Source organism: Pelobates fuscus, chromosome 5 (genome assembly GCF_036172605.1).
Source record: "Pelobates fuscus isolate aPelFus1 chromosome 5, aPelFus1.pri, whole genome shotgun sequence".
In the NCBI taxonomy this organism is placed as follows: domain Eukaryota; kingdom Metazoa; phylum Chordata; class Amphibia; order Anura; family Pelobatidae; genus Pelobates; species Pelobates fuscus.
In genome coordinates this window covers 325,326,899-325,353,046 of record NC_086321.1, presented here as the reverse complement: position 1 = coordinate 325,353,046, position 26,148 = coordinate 325,326,899, and the positions used below count along the sequence as shown (strand labels likewise).

Sequence of the window (26,148 nt, the reverse complement as noted above, 5' to 3'; positions counted from 1 at the left end):
TCCCAGCCCCCTCTACTAAACCTCAGTCCCCCCTATACTAATTCCCAGTCCCCACCTCTATAATAAATCCTAGTCTCCCCTTCTACTAAATCCCAGCACCCCCTCTACTAAATCCCAGCCCCCTCTACTAAACCCCAGTCCCCCTCTATACTAATTCCCAGTCCCCCTCTATACTAATTCCCAGTCCCCACCTCTATAATAAATCCTAGTCTCCCCTTCTACTAAATCCCAGCATCCCCCTCTACTAAATCCCAGCCCCCTCTACTAAACCTCAGTCCCCCCATTACTAATTCCCAGTCCCCACCTCTATAATAAATCCTAGTCTCCCCTTCTACTAAATCCCAGCATCCCCCTCTACTAAATCCCAGCCCCCTCTACTAAACCTCAGTCCCCCCTATACTAATTCCCAGTCCCCACCTCTATAATAAATCCTAGTCTCCCCTTCTACTAAATCCCAGCATCCCCCTCTACTAAATCCCAGCCCCCTCTACTAAACCTCAGTCCCCCCTATACTAATTCCCAGTCCCCACCTCTATAATAAATCCTAGTCTCCCCTTCTACTAAATCCCAGCATCCCCCTCTACTAAATCCCAGCCCCCTCTACTAAACCTCAGTCCCCCCTATACTAATTCCCAGTCCCCACCTCTATAATAAATCCTAGTCTCCCCTTCTACTAAATCCCAGCACCCCCTCTACTAAACCCCAGCCCCCTCTACTAAACCCCAGTCCCCCCTCTATACTAATTCCCAGTCCCCACCTCTATAATAAATCCTAGTCTCCCCCTCAACTAAATCGCAGCACCCCCCTCTACTAAACCCCAGCGCTCCTCTACTAAACCCCAGCCCCCCCTCCTGTACTAAATCCCAGTACCCCCTCTACTAACTCCCAGCACCCCCCTCTACTAAATCCCAGCCCTTATTTAAAAAAACAAAACAATATAAGCCAACAAGCAGACTCCACTCACATTGCCGCTGCCAGTATGCGACTCTGGAGTCCAGCCTCTGGTATACCCCCAATGGTGCCATCCGGACCCTGTGCAAAAGCGGATCTTCCCGCTACTCCTTGAAAACCTGTGAAGGTGGAGTACGTTGATGTCATATCGGAATGTGACGTGTTGTTGCGTGCCTCCATGCACCTCCAGGCCCTCCACTGTCCAGCCGCTGCCATCTCAACAATGACCAACACACACTGACAGACACACTCACTGACTGACTGACAGACAGACACACACATATTGACAGACACACATTCACTGACAGACAGACACACACACACTCACTCTCTGACAGACAGAGACACACACACACACACACTGACTGACAGACACGCATACACACACACACACACACACATTTCCACATTCTTGCACACACTAACATTTTATTTATTGTTCCCTACCTGGGAGCTGGTGTGGGGCCTCTCCCTGGGGTCCAGTGGGGATCTTCTCCCTCAGGCGCGCAGTTTAGTGATGCCGGGTGCCGGGGAATGACGTCATATTCCGGCACCCGGCATCACTACAGAGGGCGAGCGCGAGGGAGCATTGAGGAGCTGGAAGACTAAGCTCCCTCGCTGCCGCCAGTGACCTCTCCTCGGCCGGGTACATTTTTAGCAGAGTAGGCACCTGTAATGGGGGGAGAGCAGGTGCCTACTCTGCCTTAGTAAGCATGTCTCAAACTGTCTCAAGCATGTCCCCCACATGCGACAGCAAACGAGTTTGACATGCTTGCTATAGCATGTGGGGGATAGGGGCTGCAGTAAGTGGGGGAAATATAACATTCTGAATTGTAGCAAACTAAAATCTAAACTGGCAAAAAAATAGCCAAGATCTGACTATAGCAAAGTTGGAAGATCAGATATTTTTGCTCTATACGTTACCATTCGGATTTTAATTTGTTAGTTTGTTAGTTTTTTAGTTTGTAGTTTAGTAATAACTTTCTTGTTGCCTCTCTTTTCTAACTCTAAAATTGTATTTAATATTCCTGCCTCCTCTCTGTGATCTAGATTTTAGGCTGAAAGAAAGAGACCCCACTTGAGGTCGTCTGTGTGTGTAGCAGATAGTGTGCCTCTGCTGTGGATTTAAATCACAGTAAATCAGGGGTCATGGTTCTGAATGACAAACCCCAGAAATTGTACAAACATCAGTAAGCAGTTACCAGGCATTGCCCATAGGTGGCGCAGTGTATACCATTTTTGGCACTAAGAAAATAACTTTTTAATAAAATAAGACATCATACATATTCATTATTGTTAGATATTTCTGCATGATTCTCACTAATAGGAAATAATTTAGTGTAGTCCAAACCAAAATGCTGAAAGACAAAAAAAAAAGAAAAAATTGATCCTCCTTCGAGCCGGAATCGAACCAGCGACCTAAGGATTACTGAATTCCAACTACAGTCCTCCGCTCTACCAGCTGAGCTATCGAAGGGATCTATGCACAGGCCATATCCAATTGTACTCATATAACCGGAATACGGATTACTTCACTTATTGTTTGATCACTAGTTATGTATTTATTTGATTGTTAATAAGTATGTACAATACTTGTCTATGAAACCCTCTTCCCTGAGTTATGTCATGTAGAACAGCCTGTCAGAGAGGAAGGTAATGCAGGGTGTTACATTATTTACAAATTCCAAACTGACAGCAAAACACTATATATACATTTCCTCATTGCCCTGTATGGATTGTAAATGCATATCCCTGGTTTTCTTAGGGTTAAACCCCCCCCCCCCCCAAAAAAATACACCTTTTAGTTATTTGTCTTTGTATACAAAATCCATATTACCAACCTTTCTTCATATCTGAGCTGTGCTAGCTGTGCTCTGTCACTCACCTTACATTCAGACATTTATTATCAAGTAAAACAGATCTCTATTACTAGCAGTTTATAACACCCCATGGAGAGTCAGCATGCAGAGCTCACAGCACATGTCCTGACAATCTAATATAGCTGCAGCTAGTACTTCCTATATCTACTGACTATATCATCCAGTGAATAGTATAGTAATAAGGAATAGGATGGTGGCTAAAAATGTGTTTTAATGTGTGTATCTATATCTGTGTGTCTGCATGTGTGTCAGTGTGTATCTGTTCGTCTGTGAATATGCATGTGTGTCAGTGTATCTGCATGTGTGTCAGTGTATCTGTGTGTCTGTGCGTCTGTGTATCTGTGCGTCTGTGTATCTGCATGTGTTAGACAAACAGCAATAGACTTACTATCTCCAATATCATTAGTAAATAAATACTGCTCCAACCTTTCAGTCCAGGAAGCCCAGCTATCTGTTTCAGGGTAAAATTCATTCAATTATCCCAATAAAGCCATTATAGTGTGAATTTGTGGATCCCATCATCGTCACCAACTGTTATGTCCTCATTAAATGTAATAAATTGCCAGACCATGTCTGTATGTCACTGTTTATTAACGGACTCCAACTTTTCAGAAAATAACCGTCAACTGCCCTTTATAAATGGACTGCAAACTCCGCCCAGCTGATGACATCATACCTGTCGGAATCCCAGAGCCATCCAATCAAACAGGAAGAAAGCACAGCATTACACACTGCGCCCCGTGGGCTATTGCGCCCGAATGCATCTAGATTGTTCGTTTCCACTGGAAAAATTACCCTTATCGCCTCCTGTATTTGTCATTTTTTTTATTGTCTCTTAGTTGTATTGCACTGTATCTTTTTACTTGTACCAATTGTACAGCAGAACCATCTTAAAGGGACACAAGAGAGAGGGGGAAAGGGCCAGTGGCGTCACTGGGGTTGGTGTCACTCAGTGCGGTAACTCACGGTGTCACCCCAACCCCCTTAATAATGTGTTGTTTGTTTTGTTTTTTTAACTAATGTAACTCGTAAATCATAACTCCCATCAGGGATGGTGCAAGGATTTTTGCCACCCTAGGAAAACAAAAATTTGCTGCCCCCTCATACACTCTGCCCATCATTTGACATCACAATGGCCCACCCATATGATCTGCCATATGAGTTAACGCCATTGCTATACACAGTGTCCTTTCTTTGAAAAGGCAGTGTGTTTACATTACAAAGCCTGCAGCAACAGGCTATAGACACCAGAACCACTACATCAAGCTGTAGTGGTTCTGGTGACTATAGTGTCCCTTTAATGTAAATTAAAGATTAGTGAGACTACGTACCACCAGATGAGGACAAGAGGCTGATGATGGGCTCAGGTCAGGTGTAGAAGAGGCTCTCTGGAGGCTGTTTGTAACTCTGCTCACAAAAAATGAACGAACAGGAAGCCGTTCCATTTTTTGTGGCCCCTTACACAGCTCAAGGTCTTGACCGTGAGTATACCTACAAGGCCTGTCCATAAGTCCACCTACATGGCCCACACCTGAGTTCGCTCACAGGGAGTGGAGTGTATGTGTGTAGGGGATATGTAATGTGTTATTGTAGAGCAGCGTTTCCCGAAACCAGTCCTCAAGACTCACCAACAGTCCAGGTTTTGTTAGTATCTCCATTGGAATAAAACAGGGACATACATAAATCCTGGACTGTTGGTGGGCCATGAGGACTAGTTTGGGAACCACTGTTGTAGAGGATGTAATATGTGTGTGTTCTTATGGAATGTAGTGTATAGAAATATCAGTTTGTGTACGGAATGTAGTGTGTGTGTGTATAGGGAATGCAGTGTGTTTGTGTGTAAGGGATAGAAAGCAGTGTGTGTCTGTGTATAAGGAATGCATTGTGTGTTTCTGTGTGTGTGTAAGGGATGCAAGGTCTTTTTCTGTGTATGTAAGGGGTGCGTTGAGTGTGTGTAAGATGTTTTGTGTTTCTGTGTGTGTAAGAGAAGCAGTGTGTGTTTGTGCGTAAGGGATGCATTTTGTGTTTTTGTATATAAGGGATGCATTGTGTGTGCAAGGCCTGCATTGTGAGGGATGTATTGTGTGTAAGGCTGTGTGTAAGGGAAGCATGGTGTGTTTTATGTGTGTAGGATTCACTGTATGTTTCGGTGTGTGAGTAGGGATGCATTGTATGTTTATGTGTGTGTAAGGATGCATTGTGTATGTGTGTAGTGTGAAAGAGAGCGTTTGTGGCCTCTCTCTGTCTTTCCCCTCCCACCCACAGGTCCCAATGTGTGTCTCCCTCCTGAGCCCCTGTGTGTCCCTTAGTAAACTTCCCTCCCCTCCTGTCCCTTAGTGCTCTCCCCTGCTTCCCTGTTCCTCCTGAGTGCTCTCCCCTGTCCCTTAGTGGTTTCTCATTTCCCCCCTGTCCCTTAGTAGTCTCTCCTCTCCCGCCGCCCCTGGTGGTCTGGTGCTGAACCGAACCAAATTTTTCTGCCCATGCACATCCCTAATATTTACAGATACACACTGACACAAACAGGTCATAATGGGGGGGGGGGAGGGAGAGCTAACGTGCTTTCGAGAGCTCCCCCGATGAGCACTGATAAACTAGGATTAATCCTGAGCTCATGACATAGGACCGCAAGCTTGATCTGGATGCTCTGATGAACCGAACGAGTCCTTATGTATGCGCCTACATTACCTGACCAGTTACACAGAAGCCTGCAGCCTACACGAGACCGAGCTCTCCCAGCTCTTTGGCACACACAGCAACACTCGCACAGCTGAAGGGTGAGATGGTCTCCGCCCCCCCCCAGTGCAGCTTTCCCACAAGCCGCTAAATCTACTAAGTTTAGCCCACCTGAAGGCCAGCAGGGTAAAGCTCCCACTGCACCGACGACAGGGGCGGAAGATCGATTGCTGCAGGCAGCTTAAGTCCACCAGGCGCTTCAGCCGTCCCTCTACAGGTAAAGACTTCGACTCACTGCCGAGGACCACAGTAAGTGGGTCTAGGATGCAGGCCTTCACTTCGGCCTGGGAGGGCTTTGCACTCAGCTTCTGCGTCATCTCACCTCATACATGCCTCCCTCTACCATGTAAACAAGGCATCAGTTGAACACAGACTTACCACCTTGGCCTGTGACACAGGAAACCTGTATCTGACTACTTAACATTCCCACCTGTCAGCTTACCTTTTTTTCTGGCTTAAGTGCTTGGGCCACAAGATTGGCAAATTGCAGCAGCTCCGCCGGACACAAATTGTGAAACACTGCTCTACTTTAATTCACCTGTCCTTTTGCAAGTGTCGGTATTTCTACATTAAATTTTTGCTCATTTTGATCTAATTTATTGACTGATCCTCTAACCAACAGTTTTATTATGCTTATTTGCAAACAGTATATGTTGAGATCTAGATTGTCAGCTCATGTAGCAGGACCCTCCACCCCTCTGTTCCTGTACGTCTAGTTGTCTTGTTACAATTACATGTCTGTTAGTCCACCCATTGTACAGCGCTACGGAATCTGATGGTGCTAGATAAATAAAATAATTTAGCCTCTGGCAAAATAACATTGTAATATGCTTTTTTTTTTTTAAACTAGCTTTAAAAATGAAGTACTCATCTGTATTTGATTTTCTCTCTCAAAAAACCAAACTATTCTCAACTGACACAACACGGCCCATTTATCAGGTGCACCCAAATCAAAATTCTTTACTACCAGATCACTTATTTGTTTCTTCTGATTTAACAGTTTCTAAGACCAGATTCCCCTAGGTCAGGATTTATTTCAACTTGTATTCTAGGGCACAACAGTGGTGAATTTCTATTCTTTTTTTAAAAAATAAAATTGAGCCATACCCTAGGTCAGGTATAGGCAACTTGTGGACTACATCCCCCATAACGTCTTACAACCATAATGCTGGCAAAGCATCATGGGAGGTGTAGTCCAAAGCATTGGGAGGTTAGTGCGCATGCACAGCAAATAAGCAACATTTAGATTTAAAATTCTACTACAGCAGAAGAAGTCCCTCTAGTGGTCATCTACCTGACAGCAACTAGAGGCTTGTTAACCATGCAATGTTAACATCTCCGTTCATACAGGTTAGCAATGTTTTTACATTGCAGACTTCAAAAAAGGCACTGCACCCAGATCACTTCATTAAGGAGAAGTGGCCCGGGTGCTTTTAGCATCCCTTTAATTAAAATGTGCACTAATCAAAGTCTTACCCAGATAAACAGCTTGTCAATTTGTAGATCTTCCTCAAAATAATGTTAATGTTCTGAGTGCCATGTGTTTGTGCCTATACCACAGAACAGGTATAACAGCTCAATGTATCTTTTCAAAAATACATAACCAAGAGGAAACATTTTTAAGTTTTTATTTTACAGTCAGAGAATCACGATGTTGTCCCTTGGGTATCTCCAGTCTGTCCAAAACCCATCCTTTGTAAGCACAGCAAAATCTGAAGCAGAAAATAAATTAAAAATCAACTTTAAAATATAATCTATTTTTCACATCTTGAAAGACAATAAAGGGACATTATGAACCACAGCCTCTACAGCGCACTGCACCATTCCACGTTAGGTCATTTTTGAGAAAACAGTCTCGCACTTACTGTTTCCCAGGGTACGGGCAGTCACTGGATATCATGAAAGCTGATGTTTTTATGCTAATTTAGTAATATCAATGTCGGCTAAAGATGACAAGATTATTGAGTGGCACATTGCACTGTAGTTATTGTGGTACTTAGAGAGTCCTTTTAATGCACGCATTTCAAAGACTGCCCCCACAGACTTTACTGAACTACAACTCCCATGATTATCTGGCAATTTATTGCATTCAAAGAATTACGGGAAATGTAGGCCATTAATATTTGACTGCCCCAGAGTTTGAGATGCCTGCTTTAATGGATTATTTCACAAAGATTTGAGGAGTGATCAACACACACACACACAAAAAAAATGTGTGTGTGTGTATATATATATATATATATATATATATATATATATAAAATAAAATACACATGCAGAAATAAGATTATCAATTTAAACTTTGCATGCAGATTGAGCTCTATATTTTAGGAAAAACAGACTAACATCTGAAGAGACAGATAGGTGAAAAAAACCTTTAAAGTGAAACTATAAGCATGAATACAGCTTTAGCTTAATGGAGTTGTTTTGGTGTATAGAGAATGCCCCTTCAGTCCAACTGCTAAATCAGCTATCATATGTGTTAAATCTATTTATGCATCCCCAGCATGTGACATATACAGCCCCCATACCCATTTATTGTAAAGATATAGGTTTAAAATTCCTTTGTTGCACAAAAACAGATTTTTGTTAATGTGTTGGGTATACATATAGGACATCCAAGAAAAGCCATTTCAGTCCTTTACAAAAATAGAAAATATGTAGGAGTGCATATAAAGAAAGCCCTTAAATTATAGTGGAACATAGCACACATTCTAGGTATTGTTTTGGTTTAGACTTTGTACAACTGCATTAGTCCTTAAGCTTAAGGAGTTATATATATAATGCAGTGGTTTGGGATCTTAGAACATCTGTTTTAAGAGACTAACAGAACTCATTCGGCTAGGTCTTGGCTGTTAGAATTACACAAGACATGCAGCTAGTCTGATCAGCTTAGTATGACATGTTTGTTCATTTTCTTTATATGACAGTCTCAAAAAGAGGAGTCTTTAATTCTGAATGCGTGCTAAAGCCACATAACTCAATTTGTAAATTAAACCAACAAACCAAGATTTTCATTACCAGTCACGTTAGCGTAATCTCCTAGCTTCACGCTCAGATTCCAAAAGTGTGAGTACATCTCCCTCTCGGACAGGCCCCTTTACATTTCTAATGATTGAGCGGTTGCTGTCATCCATGAATTCTACACGAACCTGGGGATAAAATTCACACAGATTACCCGGAGATCAGATATTTATGTTTGACTTATAAGAGAACAAAGTGGGTGCAATAGAAATGCATAAATCAAGTATGCTTAAGTCTAAAGTAAGTTGTAATTTCCACTACAGCACAAAAGTAAAAAACAAACAATACAACAGTGTATCAGCACAGCATTGATCTTTTATTAGATGATACACACAATTGTATAATTTGATTTTGCACCTCGCTATTTTTTATATTCATATATATCAAATTACAAACACAGGGTTTATTTTAGACAAGTTTCAAGTTCTAAAACAATTGTATTATGGATAAAAGGTGGGTACTTATATATGCTGTATGTGTGGAACTGAAGCTCTAGCTTACTTGACTAAATATACAAGACACTGGCAGTCTTCCTTTTTTTTTGTTAGTTACACAGTAGAATGTCCCTTTAGTGTTGCTTAAAAGAAAACTATGGAGCATGTTTTGGGGATTATTCTTCGTACCATTCCATAGTAAACTGTCAAACCATTTACTGTGTCCCTTACTAGCATGTCGGGAGCCAGTTGTCCTGGTCTGCACAGATATGATATAGCAGAAGCTCATACTTCGGCATTAGCAAGATCGATTTTGTGCAACTCCGGACATGATTAATTTGCTGATGGCTGCACCTTGAGGGAGAGCTCTAACTTTGTCAAGTTAATCTGACAATTCCCTACTTTAAGTTACGCAAGTCTTGAAACCTCTGGTATTTCCGTAATAATGCAAGGGAATGAAAATTAAGCTTTTATTTAAGTTTTAGCATTGGGTAAAAGAAAAAAAAAGAAGTCACTTAAGGATTTTAAAGTTACTATGAAGAGTCCTTAAGTACTGTAATTACTCCTCTATGATTGATTAATAAGTTAAAATGGATCATCACCTGGGTACACTGTCCTTGAGATCCTGTTCTTCCCAGGACTTTGGTAACCTGAAAAGATAAATATTCATGGTTATATGTTTGTAGAACTGTTCATGCACAACACTTGCTGACCAATAACAGAAATTTGGTTAGGTATGAAGTTGTCAATGGATTTGCCGCGAGATCTGTCTGAACTAGGAACTGAGGTTACGGGATGTGCAGTTCGGCACCAGGTAGTTCCATTCCTCCTACAATAAGAATGAAAGTGCAGCTCAAGTAGTCGGCAACTAAGCCAGAGCTGCATTTGAGTTTAGAAAGCCGCAACTGAACTGCATTCTGAGAAACTGAAGAGACATGCCATGCATGTGCTAGAACAGTTAGTAGGAATAATGTATTCTGACATATGATTTGAGTAACAGGAGCTTACAGCATATATAAATAGAAATAACAGTTAACTGGTCATCCCAGGTAACAAAACAACGTAATCTAAAGTTGCTCAGTGGCACGCTTAACTCAAGGTAATTGCCTCCAGCGGCAACGTCCACTCCACCAGAGGCGGCTTTTGGCTTCTGAAAATCATTGGAGAAACTGTTCGAGAACAGTTTACCTCCTTGAGGTATGAGTGTCTCTGGGAGCCTCCGGGCACTATAACAACTTAATTTAGATTAAGTGGTTCTGGTGCCTGGAGTGTCCCTTTAAGTACTATAAAATTTCGTATCGCCTTGGATTAATAAAACGTGAAGATGTATGTAACTACCGTGTATCAATACTACTCCACTCATGGAGTAGAAAAAATGTACCATGCAGGGTAGTACTTTGTGCTATTGATTTTAATGTTACAAGTTGCATGGAAGATGGCAAGCTCATTTTGGAGTGAAGCCTAGTTAGTGTATGTTGTGTCTGGGAGAATTTCAGCTTAGCAGGGGTAAAAAAAAAAAAAAGGTTTTCCCAAAAGTAATAAAACCAATTAACAACAGCCAACATTAACAGTTTAAAACTTATCTAAAGAATGTGTGATTACTTAGAGGCTGACCACTGAAGTGAGAATTCAAAGTGAATTTTAGATTAAAGGCCAAAGTAGCTAAACAGAACGCATAGTTGGCTTAGGGAATGTTCCCAGTTCGGCTCTTTTTACCTTAAAATCCACTTTGAATCCTCATTAAGTGAATAACCCTGATAGTCCAGGTCTATATTCATTAATCATGTATATACAGCCTGCCTGGTTTATCCTAGTTCCTATACAGGAGGCCTGGGGTGAGATGCTGATAGCCTGTATAGCAGTGAATCTTTATTGTTCAGTTTGATATATATAGTGCTAGGGTGGTGTACAGTCAGGGGATCACGGTGAGAGCCCCCCCCCCCCACCCCGGGCTGAAACAGGTTACACCCTGAAACATAGTGACTATAATATGATGGGAGAGACAGAGCCAAGGCCCAGGGTCCAGGCATCTGGTCTACTGCGCACATTTAAACCCAGATCTGCCCCTAGGGTCACAATAAGAGATCCCTGTCCCCTCCGGACCCCATCCCATCCCGCCACCGCTACCCGGGCCCCTTGACCCCCGACACACAGTAACTATGGAACATGCGGCAATTACCCGGGCGAGCTTGATGGGCTGCACGCGGCTAGCTTCCATTATGGCTGCTGGAGTCAGAAGAGGGGTCACGTGGTTCAGTCGCCACCTTTTATAGCTTCAGGGCGGGGTTTCGCCATCGAGAAGTGAATCGACCAATAGGAACCGGTCCGTCGCCATTTTAGAATGCGACCGCTTCCTTCCTTCTGCTCCATGTTGAAAGCTGGAACGTAAGACGCCCGGAAGTGCACCGAGCCATATTGAAAACTGGCAATTGATGTCCTGAGAGCTTTTTTTTTTTTTTTTTTTTTTTTTAATAAATCATTGTAACTTTATTGCGATTTTTTTTTTTTACACAGATTAATTGTTTGAAGCTTATAATGTCGCTTGTGATGTGTCGCTTGACTTTACTGATATTCACACCTATGCTTCCTAAATATTATCTTGTTGTATTTTTTTGCATGTATAAAGTGACACTTTCCTCCTCCCACAATACTAGGTAGCACCTCCCCTGTCCTTGACCAGAAAGATGGCGACTGCAACTAAATTCATCCAGAGGTTAAGGAATTGGGCGTCTGGGGTAACATTCTATTACATTTTATACATTAATATATAATTAATCATCTGTATGGTTAAATATTGTTACTATTTTAATGTTCATTAAACAACCTCAGACATTGTGCTAATTATTATTTGATTTCATTACTTAGTAACATATAGAATGACAAAAGACAACCCTGCAAAGTATTTTGTGACTGTCATTTTTCCCTAATTTAAACCAAACACTACCTAGTTCTGAAATGTAACCCTGTTCTTGACAAGAGGTAGTGAAAGTATTGTATATTACAATATTACAGTGATCTGTATTGGAATCCCTCTGGAATCTGAATCTCAACACCTGTTTTGGGACCCTATTTAATAGAGAGAGATGATTGCCCTTAGACTTGCGCACAAAAGCATTTTCAGGTGGGTTGAACGAATCAGGCACGTTTATTCTATGCTCGAACAACTGATCTGGATTGAATAAGATTCCACAGGTTAATCCTGAATGGAATGATTTGTTCGGGCATAGATTAAAAGGAATTTAATTTGTTCAACCCATCTGAAATGCATGTTTACGCAAGTCTAGTCCCCAATGTTGCAAGGCTGAGGGGTAGTTATCAGTACAATGTTGTTGGTGATTCCATTGGTTTCCATGGTGACTGCTCACTGTTAGAACATCACGCAGCTTTTCACAGTACAGCACATTGAAAAATCTAATTCATCAGACCCCAGGCAATTGAACACAACATATTGCACTACCTTCCACAGTGCAGTGGAAATCCCTCTGACACTTGGAAAGGTCTAATGAACGTGTTTTGCAACATAAAGTTTATGTATTTTGTAATAATCACCTAGTACATATAATACCATGTGAATAATATGAGTCCCTTATTAGGAACTTATGTGTTAGACCTACTCCAGCTGAACAAACCAAGGTAACCTTCTCCCCCACCACCGCTAACAACAAGAAATTCCCTATGCTGTCACTGCAGTAGGGACAGTGTGGGAAGCGTGTCCCCTGGCAACCCACTTCAGACACGGGTAACCGGTACACCACCTCCAATTTGTTACTGGCATAATAAGTTTGTTTACTTCTTTAAACTAGGGAGTACATAGTAAGTAATTTGTATATAATATGCTATTTAAAAACCAAACTGTTATCTAAACTTTATGTAACATTGAAGTGCCACTGTCACTGTTTGGGGATTTTGCTGAATTTGCAAAGTCCCCCAATGGTGACATTGCCGCTGGGGGTCTGGTGCATGGGGTCAGGTAAAAGTTTATTTACCTGAACCTGTCCCTCACAGGTGCAGCCATCTTGATCCAGTGGATCCCCTTCAGAGCCGATGTCACTGCTGTACTCTTGCGCATGGGTACAACATTAAAATCTATAGAAAATCCCACAGGATGCCTCATAGAAACAGCCAATTCCCTGCAGTCTTCACTGGTGACAGCTGTTGAGATTGATTCTTAGACTCCGCCCTGAGTCTATGAAATTCCAAAACAGTCAAAATTAATATTTCATATAGATTCTGCCTTTATTAAACACTTTGTTTTTTTTGAGGGTGGTGAGGTGACAATGCGACAATGCTGTTGAAGTTTATCATTGATTTCCAGATGCTTTTTTTTTTTTTTTTTTTCACCTCAAATAATGTGCTTTTTGTTTTTCTTGTAGCAAAATCTTCAGGGTAAACTACAACTGCGTTATACTGAAATCGCAAAAAGGTAAAGGCTTATCAGAAAACTAAGGTGGTTGTTGTTGTTATTATTATTATATTTAAAACAAAACCATCTCATGGAAAATTTTTGCAGAACCTATTAACTATCTTAATGTTAGTTAAAAAAATGCATGGCATTACTTGGCAGGTGTGCTATGTGGCAGTAACCTCACGCTACACGTGGAAGTGTTGAAGAGGAGCCTGTGTTTTATTACTGCTGTTGCATCTGTCATCTCAGTAACTGCTTTAATAGTGTTTTACTAGAGAAAAAGAACTATACAGTGTCACCTGCACAGAAATAATAGTTCTGCTTTAATGATCAGAAATGCATTTTGTGAATATGGAGGATAATACATGTACAATACAAGTTTGAGCATATATTGATCACAAAATGTATATATGGCCCTGTCTGTAAACTCAGAATCTAGCATGTAAGTATATATGCTTGCCTATTACAAATAAGAGGGAGGCGTTGCAAATCTTTTGGGAGCAGAAAAAAAGTAAAATTATTAGCAGAATTGTCTGTTAGGTAACCTTAAAGGTACACTGTAGTCACCAGAACAACTGCAGCTTTTTAATGTAGTTGTTTCGGTGAGTATAGTCAGTCCCTGCACGCATTTTCATGTAAACACTGCCACAAGAGTTGCTTCCAGGGTCAGTGCTGACGTTTAGCGTCTCTGCATGCTCTGCAGGGAGGCACTGAACTTTCTCCATAGAGATGCATTGGTTCAACGCATCTCTATGAGGAGATGCTGATTGGTGCAGTGCAGCACAACATTTAGCCTATGGGAAAGCATTGGCTTGGCTGAGATCATCAATTTTTATGAAATCAGCCAAGAGGCGGAGCCGGCGCTGGGACATGGGTGAGGTTTTACTCTATATAAGGAGGGGCGGAGACCTAAATAGTGTTTGTAACACTATAGGGTCAGGAATACACCTTTGTATAGCTTCCTGATGAAAGCTGAAACGTCTATTGATATTTTACATGGATTAAATAAAAGTTAAAATTTATTATCTACTGATGTCCCAGGAGTGCGGATATATATATATATATCTCCAAAATAGTATACAAGGTGCACTCACAGGTCTTAATAAGCAGTATTATTTATTCACTGGTGCAAATTACATGTGCAGGAAAAAAAATCTGTGATCACAGATTTTTTTCCTGCACATGTAATTTGCACCAGTGAATAAATAATACTGCTTATTAAGACCTGTGAGTGCACCTTGTATACAATTTTGGATTTATATACAACGCTGCGGTCTTCACCCAGGCAAGAATATACCTCTCTCTGCTAGAAAAGGGTGAGTGCCAAGACTATTTTTTTATTTATATATATATATATATATATATATATAATGTCCTTGTACTTACGCTGTAGTAATTAAAAAATATAATTTTTTTATTTACTTTATTATATATATATATTATACGTGTGTAATTTAATTCTGAGTGTATTGTGTGTGTGTGTGTGTATATATATAATATATACACACACACACACAAACATGTAATGAAATTGTTATTTATTAACAAGATTTTTTATTTTACAGATGCAGGAATCTGCCTGCAGGGCGACTGCCTGAACTAACCGGCAGTACCCCTGCAGGCAGATTCACAGACTATTGCGGCTATGTTACCGCTCTGTTGAACGATCACATGGCTGCGGGGACCTAATTCGCTGAGGGGGGACTGTTTGTGCTGTCAGGCAGTCCCCCCCAGACCGGGAGCAACGCCGATCGCCGGCGGGGGAACGGTGGTGTCAGGATCGGGACAGGGATCCAACACGCAGAGTACAAAGAGTGGAAAGGTACGTATACCGGGCCTTAGAATGGCCGGACTAACGTACCGAGAGTAAAGAATAGTCAGAGACAAGCCGAGGTCGAGGGAACGAGAAGACAGATAAGCGAGAGACAAGCCGGGTCAAGGGATAACAGAGAAGCAGGGTAGTACAACGAGCCGAGTCAAAACCAATAGAGCAAACTAGAATACCAGAGCACTGAGTGACTAGACAAGCTAGAACCACGACAGGGCAATGAGCTGAAGTAAGGAGTAAGCTTAAATACCCTGGCTCTGGATGGAAATCACGCCTCTGACAAGTACCGATTGGATATCGGACACTTGAGTGACAGATTGCTCGTGATAGCGTCATGACGTCACGTATTGAGCGTCCTGCTAGAAAAGGACGTGGATTCCTCGCGGCCGGTGTTTAAGTGACTGGATGAACCGCGAGGAACGGAGGGAACAGCTCGCCTGGACGGATACACCACCAAGTCTCTACCTCCCTTAGAGGTAGAGGCCTCAGGTACCCTGACAGTACCCCCCCTCTCAGATACGCCCACCGGGCGGAATGAACCGGGGCGAGATGGGAAGCGGAGGTGAAATGCTCTGCGAAGGCGAGAAGCATGGACGTCCTCCTGAGGTACCCAACTCCTCTCCTCAGGACCATATCCCCTCCAGTTGACCAGATATTGCAGTTTTCCCCTTGAAATTCTGGAGTCAATGATGGAGCTGACCTCGTACTCCTCCCGACCCTCCACCTGAACAGAGCGAGGTGAGGAGACCTTAGAGGAGAATTTGTTGCAAATGAGGGGTTTCAACAAGGAGACATGAAAAGAGTTAGGAATGCGTAAGGCAGGTGGCAGAGCAAGGCGATACGCAACCGGATTGATACGAGTGAGAACCCTGTAAGGGCCTATGTAGCGAGGAGCAAATTTCATGGATGGAACTTTTAGGCGAATATTCTTGGTACTCAACCATACCCTATCCCCAGGAACAAAAACAGGAGCCGCTCTTCTATGTTTGTCAGCGTGTTTCTTGAACAGCGAGGAACTATGTAATAGAATTTGCCGAGTCTGATCCCATAATTTCTTCAGGTTGGCGACATGATCATCAACCGACGGTATCCCCTGAGAAGAGGAAACCGAAGGAAAAATCGAAGGATGAAAGCCATAGTTCATGAAGAAAGGGCTAGAGCGAGTTGAATCGCAAACAAGGTTATTGTGTGCGAACTCCGCCCAAGGAATCAGACCGACCCAATCGTCCTGGTGTTCGGAAACAAAGCAACGCAGATACTGTTCGATCTTTTGATTAGTACGTTCAGCAGCTCCGTTAGACTGAGGGTGATAGGCAGAGGAGAAGTTCAATTTGATGCCCATTTGAGAACAAAAGGATCTCCAGAAACGTGAGACAAATTGAGAACCTCTATCAGAAACAATCTCTGAAGGAATCCCATGTAGGCGAAAAACCTCTCTCGCAAAAATCTCCGCCAATTCAGGAGAAGTCGGAAGTTTAGGTAATGGCACGAAATGGGCCATCTTAGTAAATCTATCCACCACCGTGAGAATAACAGTCTGTCTCTTGGAAGCAGGCAAATCAACGATAAAGTCTATGGACAAACAGGACCAAGGTTTCTCAGGAATGTCCAAGGGGTGTAACAGGCCACATGGAGATGCATGAGGTAGTTTAGTTTTGGCACAAGTCTCACAAGCTGCGACGAACTCCTCAATATCTTTTCGAAGTGAAGGCCACCAGAAATCCTTGGATATCAGAGAGTATGTCTTGCGAATACCAGGATGACCAGCTATTTTACTTTCGTGAAAGCATTTTAAGAGCTCCAGTTGAAGTTCAGGAGGAACAAAGTTTCTTCCCTCAGGAGTGTTGCCGGGAGCTAGATGTTGTGACTTCAAGATCTGGTCAAGTAGCGGAGAATGAATTTTGAGACTGGTATTAGCAATAATATTGCATTTGGGTACAATGGAGGACAAAAGTGGTTCAACTGAAGCAGAGGGTTCATATTGGCGAGATAGCGCATCGGCTTTAGAATTCTTTGACCCAGGTCTGTAAGTCAGAACGTAATTGAAATGGGTAAGAAACAACGACCAACGAGCCTGCCTGGAGGACAGACGCTTGGCCTCTCCGATATAGGACAAGTTTTTGTGGTCTGTCAGGATGGTAACAGGATGTAATGTACCTTCCAATAAATGTCTCCATTCTTTCAAAGCCTTGATAACCGCTAGTAATTCTCTGTCACCAATGTCATACCTGCTTTCAGTACCGGTCAATTTTTTAGAGAAAAATCCACATGGATGTAATGGTTTATCAACACCCAACCTTTGAGATAGAACAGCACCTAAACCAGTCTCTGATGCGTCTACCTCGAGCAAAAAAGGCAGAGAAGTGTCAGGGTGAACTAAAATTGGAGCGGAAGCGAAAAGCTCCTTGAGAGTCTTGAACGCAAGGAGAGCTTCAGTAGTCCAATTCTTAGTGTCAGCCCCCTGTTTGGTCATGTTAGTGATAGGTGCAATAATGGAAGAATAGCCCTTAATAAAGCGCCTATAATAATTGGAAAAACCAATAAATCTCTGTATGGCTTTAAGACCTGTGGGTAAAGGCCACTCTAGAATGGATTGGAGCTTATCCGGATCCATCTTAAATCCCTCCCCAGAGATCACATAGCCGAGAAAGGTTACCTGGGTTTGATCAAAGCTACATTTCTCCAACTTGCAGTACAAGCCATGCTGGAGAAGCTTGTGCAAAACCCTCCTGACTTGCTTGTGATGAATCTCAATGTCACTAGAATGAATGAGTATATCATCTAGGTATACAATGACGCACTCTTGCTGAAATTCCCTAAGAACCTCATTAATCAGATCTTGGAATACTGCTGGCGCATTGCATAACCCAAAAGGCATGACAGTATATTCATAGTGACCATATCGAGTATTGAATGCCGTCATCCACTCATGTCCCTGCTGGATTCTCACCAAGTTATATGCCCCTCTGAGGTCTAACTTGGTGAAAATTGTAGAGCCCTTCAAACGATCGAAGAGTTCGGTGATCAAGGGAATCGGGTAGGCATTTTTAATGGTTATCTTATTCAAGCCTCGATAATCAATACAAGGTCTCAAAGAACCATCTTTCTTTTTAACAAAAAAAAATCCAGCCCCGGCAGGGGAGGAGGACCTCCTGATGAATCCTTTGTCTAAATTCTCGTGAATATATTCCTCTAGGACTGAGTTCTCCTTTATAGATAATGGGTATACATGACCTCTGGGAGGCATGGTACCAGGGAGTAGGTTAATTTTGCAATCAAAGGACCTGTGTGGGGGTAAGGTATCGGCTTTCTTTTTGTCAAATACTGCCTTTAAATCTAGATACTGAGGCGGAATTTGTGTCTCTGTAGGATTGTCAGAGGTATTCGATGTATTAGTTAATCCAAGAGGTAAGACCTTCCGCAAGCATTTTTCTTGACAATTCTCTCCCCACGAAACTATCTCCCCTGATTCCCAATTAATAATAGGGTTGTGTCTCCTCAGCCAGGAGTACCCCAGAACTATGGGAATAGACGGAGAAGAAATGAGCATCAAGGATATATCCTCTTTATGCAGGATGCCAACAGTCAAGTTAATCGGTATGGTCTCATGGAAAATAACAGGCTCAAGTAACGGTCTACCATCGATGGCCTCGACAGCCAGAGGTGTCTCTTTTAACTGGGATGGAATAGCATGCTTGGCAGCAAAACCCTGATCTATAAAGCTCTCAGCAGCTCCAGAATCGATTAGTGCCATAGTCTTAACTACTCCCTTCTCCCACTTTAAAGAAACGGGTAACACAAGCCTGAGCTCCTTGTAGTTGTGAATAGAGGACAAAGTAGAAACACCCAAGGCCTGTCCTCTAGAGGAACTTAGGTGCGAGCGTTTCCCGAACGATTGGGACAATTTAGGCGTAAATGACCCCTGACTCCACAATACATACATAAACCCTCCCTTCTCCTGTACTGTCTCTCCCTTTCAGTGAGATGAGTACTGCCTATCTGCATAGGTTCAGGAATACGTAAGTCTTCGAACTCAGAGATTTGAAAGGTAGGCGCTAGTTTAAAGGAGGGTCTACGGGTCCTATCTCGAGTGTTCTGCCTCTCTCTTAAGCGTTCATCAATACGAGATATAAAAGAAATTAAATCCTCCAAATTTTCAGGGAGTTCTCTAGTAGCGACCTCGTCAAGAATTACATCTGATAACCCATTCAGAAACACATCTATATAAGCCTGTTCGTTCCACTTAACTTCTGCCGCCAAGGATCTGAACTCTAGTGCATAATCCACAAGTGTTCGATTGTCCTGTTTAAGGCGCAACATTAATCTAGCTGCATTGACCTTTCTGCCAGGAGGGTCAAAAGTTCTTCTAAACGCAGCTACAAAGGCATTATAATTATAGACGAGTGGATTATCATTCTCCCATAAAGGATTGGCCCATCTCAAAGCTTTTTCAATGAGCAGAGTAATAATAAATCCAACCTTTGCTCTATCTGTAGGATAAGAGCGGGGTTGTAATTCGAAATGGATGCTAATCTGGTTTAGAAAGCCACGACACTTCTCCGGTGACCCGCCATAACGTACTGGTGGGGTAATACGGGAAGAAGCACCTACAGTGGCTACCTCTAGACCTGAGACTGCAGGAGAGATAGAAGGAGTACGTGTCTCCTCAGGTGGATTACTAGCACGAGACAAAAGTGCCTGTAGTGCCAAAGCCATCTGATCCATCCTATGTTCCATGGCGTCAAACCTGGGATCCGAAGAACCAAGCTGACTGTTTGTACCTGCAGGATCCATTGGCCCTGTCGTAATGTCAGGATCGGGACAGGGATCCAACACGCAGAGTACAAAGAGTGGAAAGGTACGTATACCGGGCCTTAGAATGGCCGGACTAACGTACCGAGAGTAAAGAATAGTCAGAGACAAGCCGAGGTCGAGGGAACGAGAAGACAGATAAGCGAGAGACAAGCCGGGTCAAGGGATAACAGAGAAGCAGGGTAGTACAACGAGCCGAGTCAAAACCAATAGAGCAAACTAGAATACCAGAGCACTGAGTGACTAGACAAGCTAGAACCACGACAGGGCAATGAGCTGAAGTAAGGAGTAAGCTTAAATACCCTGGCTCTGGATGGAAATCACGCCTCTGACAAGTACCGATTGGATATCGGACACTTGAGTGACAGATTGCTCGTGATAGCGTCATGACGTCACGTATTGAGCGTCCTGCTAGAAAAGGACGTGGATTCCTCGCGGCCGGTGTTTAAGTGACTGGATGAACCGCGAGGAACGGAGGGAACAGCTCGCCTGGACGGATACACCACCAAGTCTCTACCTCCCTTAGAGGTAGAGGCCTCAGGTACCCTGACAGGTGGCGATCGGGTAAGTAAATATTACCATTATGATGGTTCAGGACTGTCATTGATCCTCAAGGGGATGTTTCTGATGACGGTCCTGAACCTGGATTCCTTGGAGTTTGTTTGCTTTGTAGCTTTGAACCACAACTCAGGAAAGGATGGGGGGGTCTCTCTTTCACACTCCTGAATAACTAGAGGAGGGGTTTTCCCTTCTTCCCCTTCCCCTCCCTTCCTCACCATTTATATTTAACCTATTATTAGAAGTATTGCTGGGGTAGCAGTACACTTTGTACTTTTGGTTTAGGTAGTCCAGATTCATCAGGGTAAGGCGTCAATGATCATCTGTATTAGGATATTTAAAAAAAAAAAAAATTTGGTTAGAGCAATAATGATGCCAAAATAAAGACATTATGCTTAAAAAAAACCCATGAGAATATGTTCAAGTTGCTGTAAAAGAAATTTGCACATGGTACAGTTCTACAATTCTTAAAATGCATTTTTTTTTATTCTTGCCTTTCAGGACACAGCCACCTCCAAGTTTGCCAGTAGGACCCAGTCACAAATTAGCAGCCAACTATTACTGTACAAGAGATGGCCGCAGAGAAACTATGCCCCCTGCTGTCATAATGTCACCATACAAGGCCCTAACTCCTGGGGTTCATGCAGCCAGGTTAGTATTTACTTTTTAAAATAATTTGTGCTATTATTTATATATATATATATATATATATATATATATATATATACACTTCAATATTAGCGATTTTAAATTATAGTATTACTGTTTGTCATATTACTTATTTTTGTAATTCACAAAAAAAGGAGTACCTTATGTACTGTTATAATCAGGTGCAGTACATTTTGGGAGATTCACATGATTTTCACATCGGCTACTAGTTTATAAAAACAGTAGGCAAGTACATCTATATGAGAGAGTAAACAGGTGAATATACAGTAGTAAAATATGTGTGGTAGCAAATAATTAGCTACAGACCACCAAGTGGAAACCCCTTATACCACTTACACAGAAATATTAAAAATACATACAATTGGTGGAACACACATCTGATGATTCTAGAAAATAAAACAGAATGACATAGTATAATACTGTTTAGTTGAAATATATATTGTCAAAATAGAGCAATATTACTCACAAGCCCAGAGCCAAATCAACATATTTCAAAAAGTACATCTATATGCCATCATTATTTTCCCATAATGGGTAGTAGGTATGGAACAATATAGAACAAGTAAAGGGGATGGAGCCGAGCCAACCTGCCAACTACAAGAGAGCTCAGAGCAGCTGGCAAACGTAAACATCACTGTGGGGCATCTAAAAACCCCTTTACATGAACGAATGCTCCAAATCAGCAGGAGATACAGCATGGGTCGCAAGACCAAAAAACAGAAGGCAGAGAAGCCACGTATGGGCTTACATATGAGACTTACCGTGGCAGGCACATGGCGCGGCAGGGCCCAAGATGGCATTCTATGCCAGATGAAGACATGGTAACTCCTCTGGTCACACACCTCCGAATGCGGATGCTTCCTAGGTGACTACCGTGGTTCAGAAGGCACTTCTTGCAGATCTCCAGAAAAATATTCTAACAGACATGGCGACACTCTGCACTGACATACAAGGCCTAACGGGCAGAACGGGGGCTCTGGAGACATCTTCCAACCACATGCTTCAAATTGTTCCATTGCAGACAGAGGTTGAAGTGCTACAACAATAAAATGAGCTGAACGAACGGCGCTTTGCAGCAATGGAGGACTCAAGATGCAGAAACAACCTGAAAATCCAGGGCATTCAAGAACACGTAATTAGCTGACTAAAAGGCGCCTAACGATCCGGAAGTCCCTCTAGTGGGACACATACACCTGTGTTAAATTTCTTGATTTTAGTAATTGCTTAGAAATAACCAGAAATAATAAACTAATATTTGACTTGATAGTAATATTTGATGTAACACACATTTGACTAAATCACTGCATTTTGTGTCTTCACAGTTCTGACACAGCAGTTGCAGTACCCACAAAAAAGCCAGTGACTCCTGGACCTCCAGCTCCAAAATTGGAATTATCTACAGATGAGCCTTATCTGTGAAAATGTATGGGAGATATTTACTGTGACTGTGTATTCCAAGAACAATGGCCTCATTACTAAACAATTTGTGTAAATATTCTCCAGTGGATGAAACCTTTTTGTTTCCTTGCTTGTTTTCTTTCCTACAGAGGTAACTAAACTTATTAAAATTATATCACAGAGTTGGCAGTCTGCCTATTATTTCCTTTTGAGACTTTGGGAGTGTCTTCAATAAGTTTACAATGTTTAGCTACATTGTGCTTGTGACGGTAGTAACCGTCTCTGGGATAAAAGACCGACACTATTCCTTTTGTGTTTTGGTCACCCTGTGCCCATTATTGGTGCATATTGGTATGTTGAATGTATTTCTTATCTGTGCTTCTCCCCTCCCCCTTTCTCCTGTCCTATTTTTTTTTCCCCATCAGGGCGTTGTCCCAGGGACACTGCCAGACCAGTTTAAACTAGCTGCTCTGTCCCTCCCCAATCTCCCATCAGCCCTTGCTACTGTCTGACCACACACTTGCTTTTACTATAGTGCTCTATGTACCCTAGTGTATGTAAATAAGGCTGTTGAGGGCTTAAATGTGTGTGCTATGTCTATTAGAGTTAGTTGTTGTTTTTACCTTCACCAAGTGTCGTCTGGTGTTTAGTCCAAGGTGGAAAAAGCCCTCAGTGATCCCAGTTAAGCCTTGGCAACTGGGTCTGAAGTCCTTCAGGGCCCCTGATAGCTACAAGGAAGCAGACTTGGCGGAGGTACTCGGTTGTAGTACTGGAGCTCCGTCACAGTGCTTACGTGGTGTGAATGCACAAAACCAAAAGAAACATTGTTTCGGACATGTAATTAAGTCTTTTTATTTTGGTTTTTAATATGGTATGTTCAATTCTCAATATTTCTACTATTAATCAGGACTAAATGTTACTCACCACCAAAAATACTTGCAAACAATGTGTTTATTTTTATATTCATTGCATGAACAACACATGCTCCTTTCTCCCCTTGCACGGTATAGCAATCACAGAGCCTCTCTCTCATCTATCTGTGGTGCACTGTCTTCAACAAAGCTGGAGCAGTATGTGCAAGCTAAAAGATATGAGTGACTTTGACAAGGGCCAAATTAATGATGGCTAGACGACTGGATCAGATAACCTCCAAAACGGAAAGTCTTGTGGGGTGCTCCTGGTATGCAGTGGTTAGTAACATACAGAACACAGGTTCCACCAAATAAAAAGGGCAGATAAAGAAATAATAAAAAAAACAGTCCAAAAGTCTCTACTAGTGGCTTTGATTCCTACATGGCTTGATTCTTCGTCGGTCGGTACATGTAAAAAAATAAATAAATAAAAAGAGGGAACCAGTAGTGTAGTAGTTATCACAAAGGGTAGATAAAGTGCATGAGTGCCCACTCACATGGTCTAGAGTAGGCATAGGCAACCTTTGGCACTCCAGATGTTTTGGACTACACATTCCATGATGCTTTGTCAGCATTATGGGAGATGTAGTCCACAACATCTGGAGTGCCAAAGGTTGCTTACCCCTGGTCTAGAGCTTTCATACAGGCTCTGGTAATAGCAGCATATACTGGTATAATCTCCACTAGAGATTATAGGTGTTGTCTATGTGACTCCAGTGATTCTCAGTAAGGAATATGGAATGACAAAAAAAAACTCCCAATAGTGCAGTATTGCAAGTATAAAGTGAATATTTTGCAAATTAATAATAGGAAATATGCTTACAAGCAAAAATATTTCACCTAAAGCTCAACATTTCAGTCCTAAGGCTGTACAATCCCCACATAAGAACATTTACAATTTCCCTAGCAGCATAGATGTATATGGAAGAGAAAAATACAGTATATAGTGCGCTCTGTGATGACGTATATGGCAATAAAAGCTAAAAAAAAAACATACTCTCATTTCCTAGAGCGATAAAATTACTCAGTTCTGCCAGTGTAGGTGGTACAATCTCCACCAAGGAGCTGATGTCTCAATTCCAAGGTAGTCTGCTTTACAAAATGTGCCAGGAACAAAATCGATATTAAAAAAAAAATTGTCAGGTTCAGTATTGAAGTGAACCAAATAATTTTATTGTAAACCCGCTAAAAACAAAATGATATTAACAATCCACAACATGTTTCACCTATAATGGATATTTTTTTCAAGTGGGATAAGGAACTACCTTGCTAAAAGACTTATATAGGGAAAGCCTAGTTTGAGAATGGTGGTATGATGATGTCATGAACACGACCGTAATGATGCCGTGGTCTTGTACACAGAAACATATACACATAATATAGCAAGTTTGCAATAAAGATATTCCATGGAAGGAATCAATGATAGAATAACATTTAGCATCGAAGAGAAAATGGAGCGAGCATAAAAAGGATACTGGTTATGGTCTCATGACGCATATCAAAAAGACACATCATGTGACCAGACTAGGAAGGAATGGAGGCTGTGTCAAAAAGAAAAAACGAGAAAAGACCAATCACTGGGTACCCCAGGGTAACACCATGGGGGAAATACAGTGCTTAAAGGGAAACTATGTTTTACTGGCACTACAGCTTACCCCTTCATTGCGGCCCACCCCGTGGCGCAGAAGGGGTTACCTGTCACTTAACTGGGTCCGCCTTCCCTCCTCCGCCACCGCCATGCATAGCGTGAGGACGTCCAGCGCCAGGCGTCCAAAAGTCGCATAACAGCTCGGAAGTCCATCTAGTGGCAGTCTGATAGCCACTAGAGGAGTAGTAAACTTTAAAGGTAATTGCTGCAGTTTATTAAAAACTGCAATTATTACCTTTGCAGAGTTAAGGGACCTGGCACAGTGCACCCAAACCACTTCAATGGGAAGTGGTCTGGGTGCCTGTAGTGTCCTTTTAAGACTGAAGAAAAAAAAAAATATATATATATATATATATATATAAATAAAAAATACATGAAAAATATAATAAAACTAAATAAATATAAAAATAAGAAATACGTATATAAAAAGACCCTCCAGTTCCAGAGTTTTCAAATTAAAAATCCAGTTTATCTCACATCTGAGTAGATTTTTTATGTTTCCACCTCTCCAGGAGGTGTCTGGATCCCAATAACTTCTAAAAGTTTAGGATTCTTATTATGTATACTAAACTGTTTTGACAAATCATTTTTGGAAACCCTTAGTTATATTTTCACAATGTTCTGCTGTACATGTTTTTAGGCACCTTCATGTCATACATACATACTGAAGTCCATGTGGGCATTCTAGGAGATATATGGAATTTTTGGTGTTGCACGTGTTGAAGTATTTAATTCTATATATTTTTTTAGTTTTGTTAGGCATAAACTTGTAGACTATATTTGTTGTGGGGTCAGTAGACTTACAAGCAATAAATGTTTTACATTTAAAAAAAAAAACTGTCGGGGGCGTGGCCGAGCGACAGTTGAGAGAGGTCGCCTGAACCCGGAGCTCTCCCG

At 41.9% G+C, this 26,148-nt stretch overlaps 2 protein-coding genes and 1 non-coding gene across 3 annotated transcripts; 1 reads left to right on the top strand and 2 right to left on the bottom strand.

Annotated features, from left to right (window-relative positions):
• Positions 1-2,342: 2,342 nt before the first annotated feature.
• TRNAY-GUA (transfer RNA tyrosine (anticodon GUA)) lies at positions 2,343-2,428 on the bottom strand. The gene is given in 2 exon segments: positions 2,343-2,378; positions 2,392-2,428. It is a non-coding gene; the product is annotated as a tRNA-Tyr (tRNA).
• A 4,748-nt stretch (positions 2,429-7,176) lies between these two features.
• On the bottom strand, positions 7,177-11,278 carry RPS28 (ribosomal protein S28). Its single transcript, XM_063453235.1, has 4 exons — positions 11,202-11,278; positions 9,625-9,672; positions 8,586-8,716; positions 7,177-7,276 (listed from the first exon to the last, which is right to left on the bottom strand). Exons 1-3 carry the CDS (start codon positions 11,238-11,240, stop codon positions 8,594-8,596), a joined length of 210 nt encoding a protein of 69 aa, XP_063309305.1. The 5' UTR covers positions 11,241-11,278; the 3' UTR covers positions 7,177-7,276; positions 8,586-8,593.
• A 315-nt stretch (positions 11,279-11,593) lies between these two features.
• Positions 11,594-22,874, top strand: NDUFA7 (NADH:ubiquinone oxidoreductase subunit A7). The gene is made up of 4 exons (XM_063453234.1): positions 11,594-11,757; positions 13,396-13,445; positions 21,127-21,276; positions 22,617-22,874. The coding sequence occupies exons 1-4, from the start codon at positions 11,707-11,709 to the stop codon at positions 22,711-22,713; spliced, it is 348 nt and encodes a 115-aa protein (XP_063309304.1). The 5' UTR covers positions 11,594-11,706; the 3' UTR covers positions 22,714-22,874.
• Positions 22,875-26,148: the final 3,274 nt, after the last annotated feature.

Coding starts and splice junctions, on each gene's coding strand:
- RPS28 (XM_063453235.1), bottom strand. CDS start 11,240: ATGGAAGCTAGCCGCGTGCAGCCCATCAAGCTCGCCCGG. Junction 9,673..11,201: donor AGCCCATCAAGCTCGCCCGG/GTAATTGCCGCA, acceptor TTATCTTTTCAG/GTTACCAAAGTCCTGGGAAG. Junction 8,717..9,624: donor CTCAAGGACAGTGTACCCAG/GTGATGATCCAT, acceptor TTTTATCCCCAG/GTTCGTGTAGAATTCATGGA.
- NDUFA7 (XM_063453234.1), top strand. CDS start 11,707: ATGGCGACTGCAACTAAATTCATCCAGAGGTTAAGGAATTGGGCGTCT. Junction 13,446..21,126: donor TATACTGAAATCGCAAAAAG/GTAAAGGCTTAT, acceptor CTTGCCTTTCAG/GACACAGCCACCTCCAAGTT. Junction 21,277..22,616: donor CCTGGGGTTCATGCAGCCAG/GTTAGTATTTAC, acceptor GTGTCTTCACAG/TTCTGACACAGCAGTTGCAG.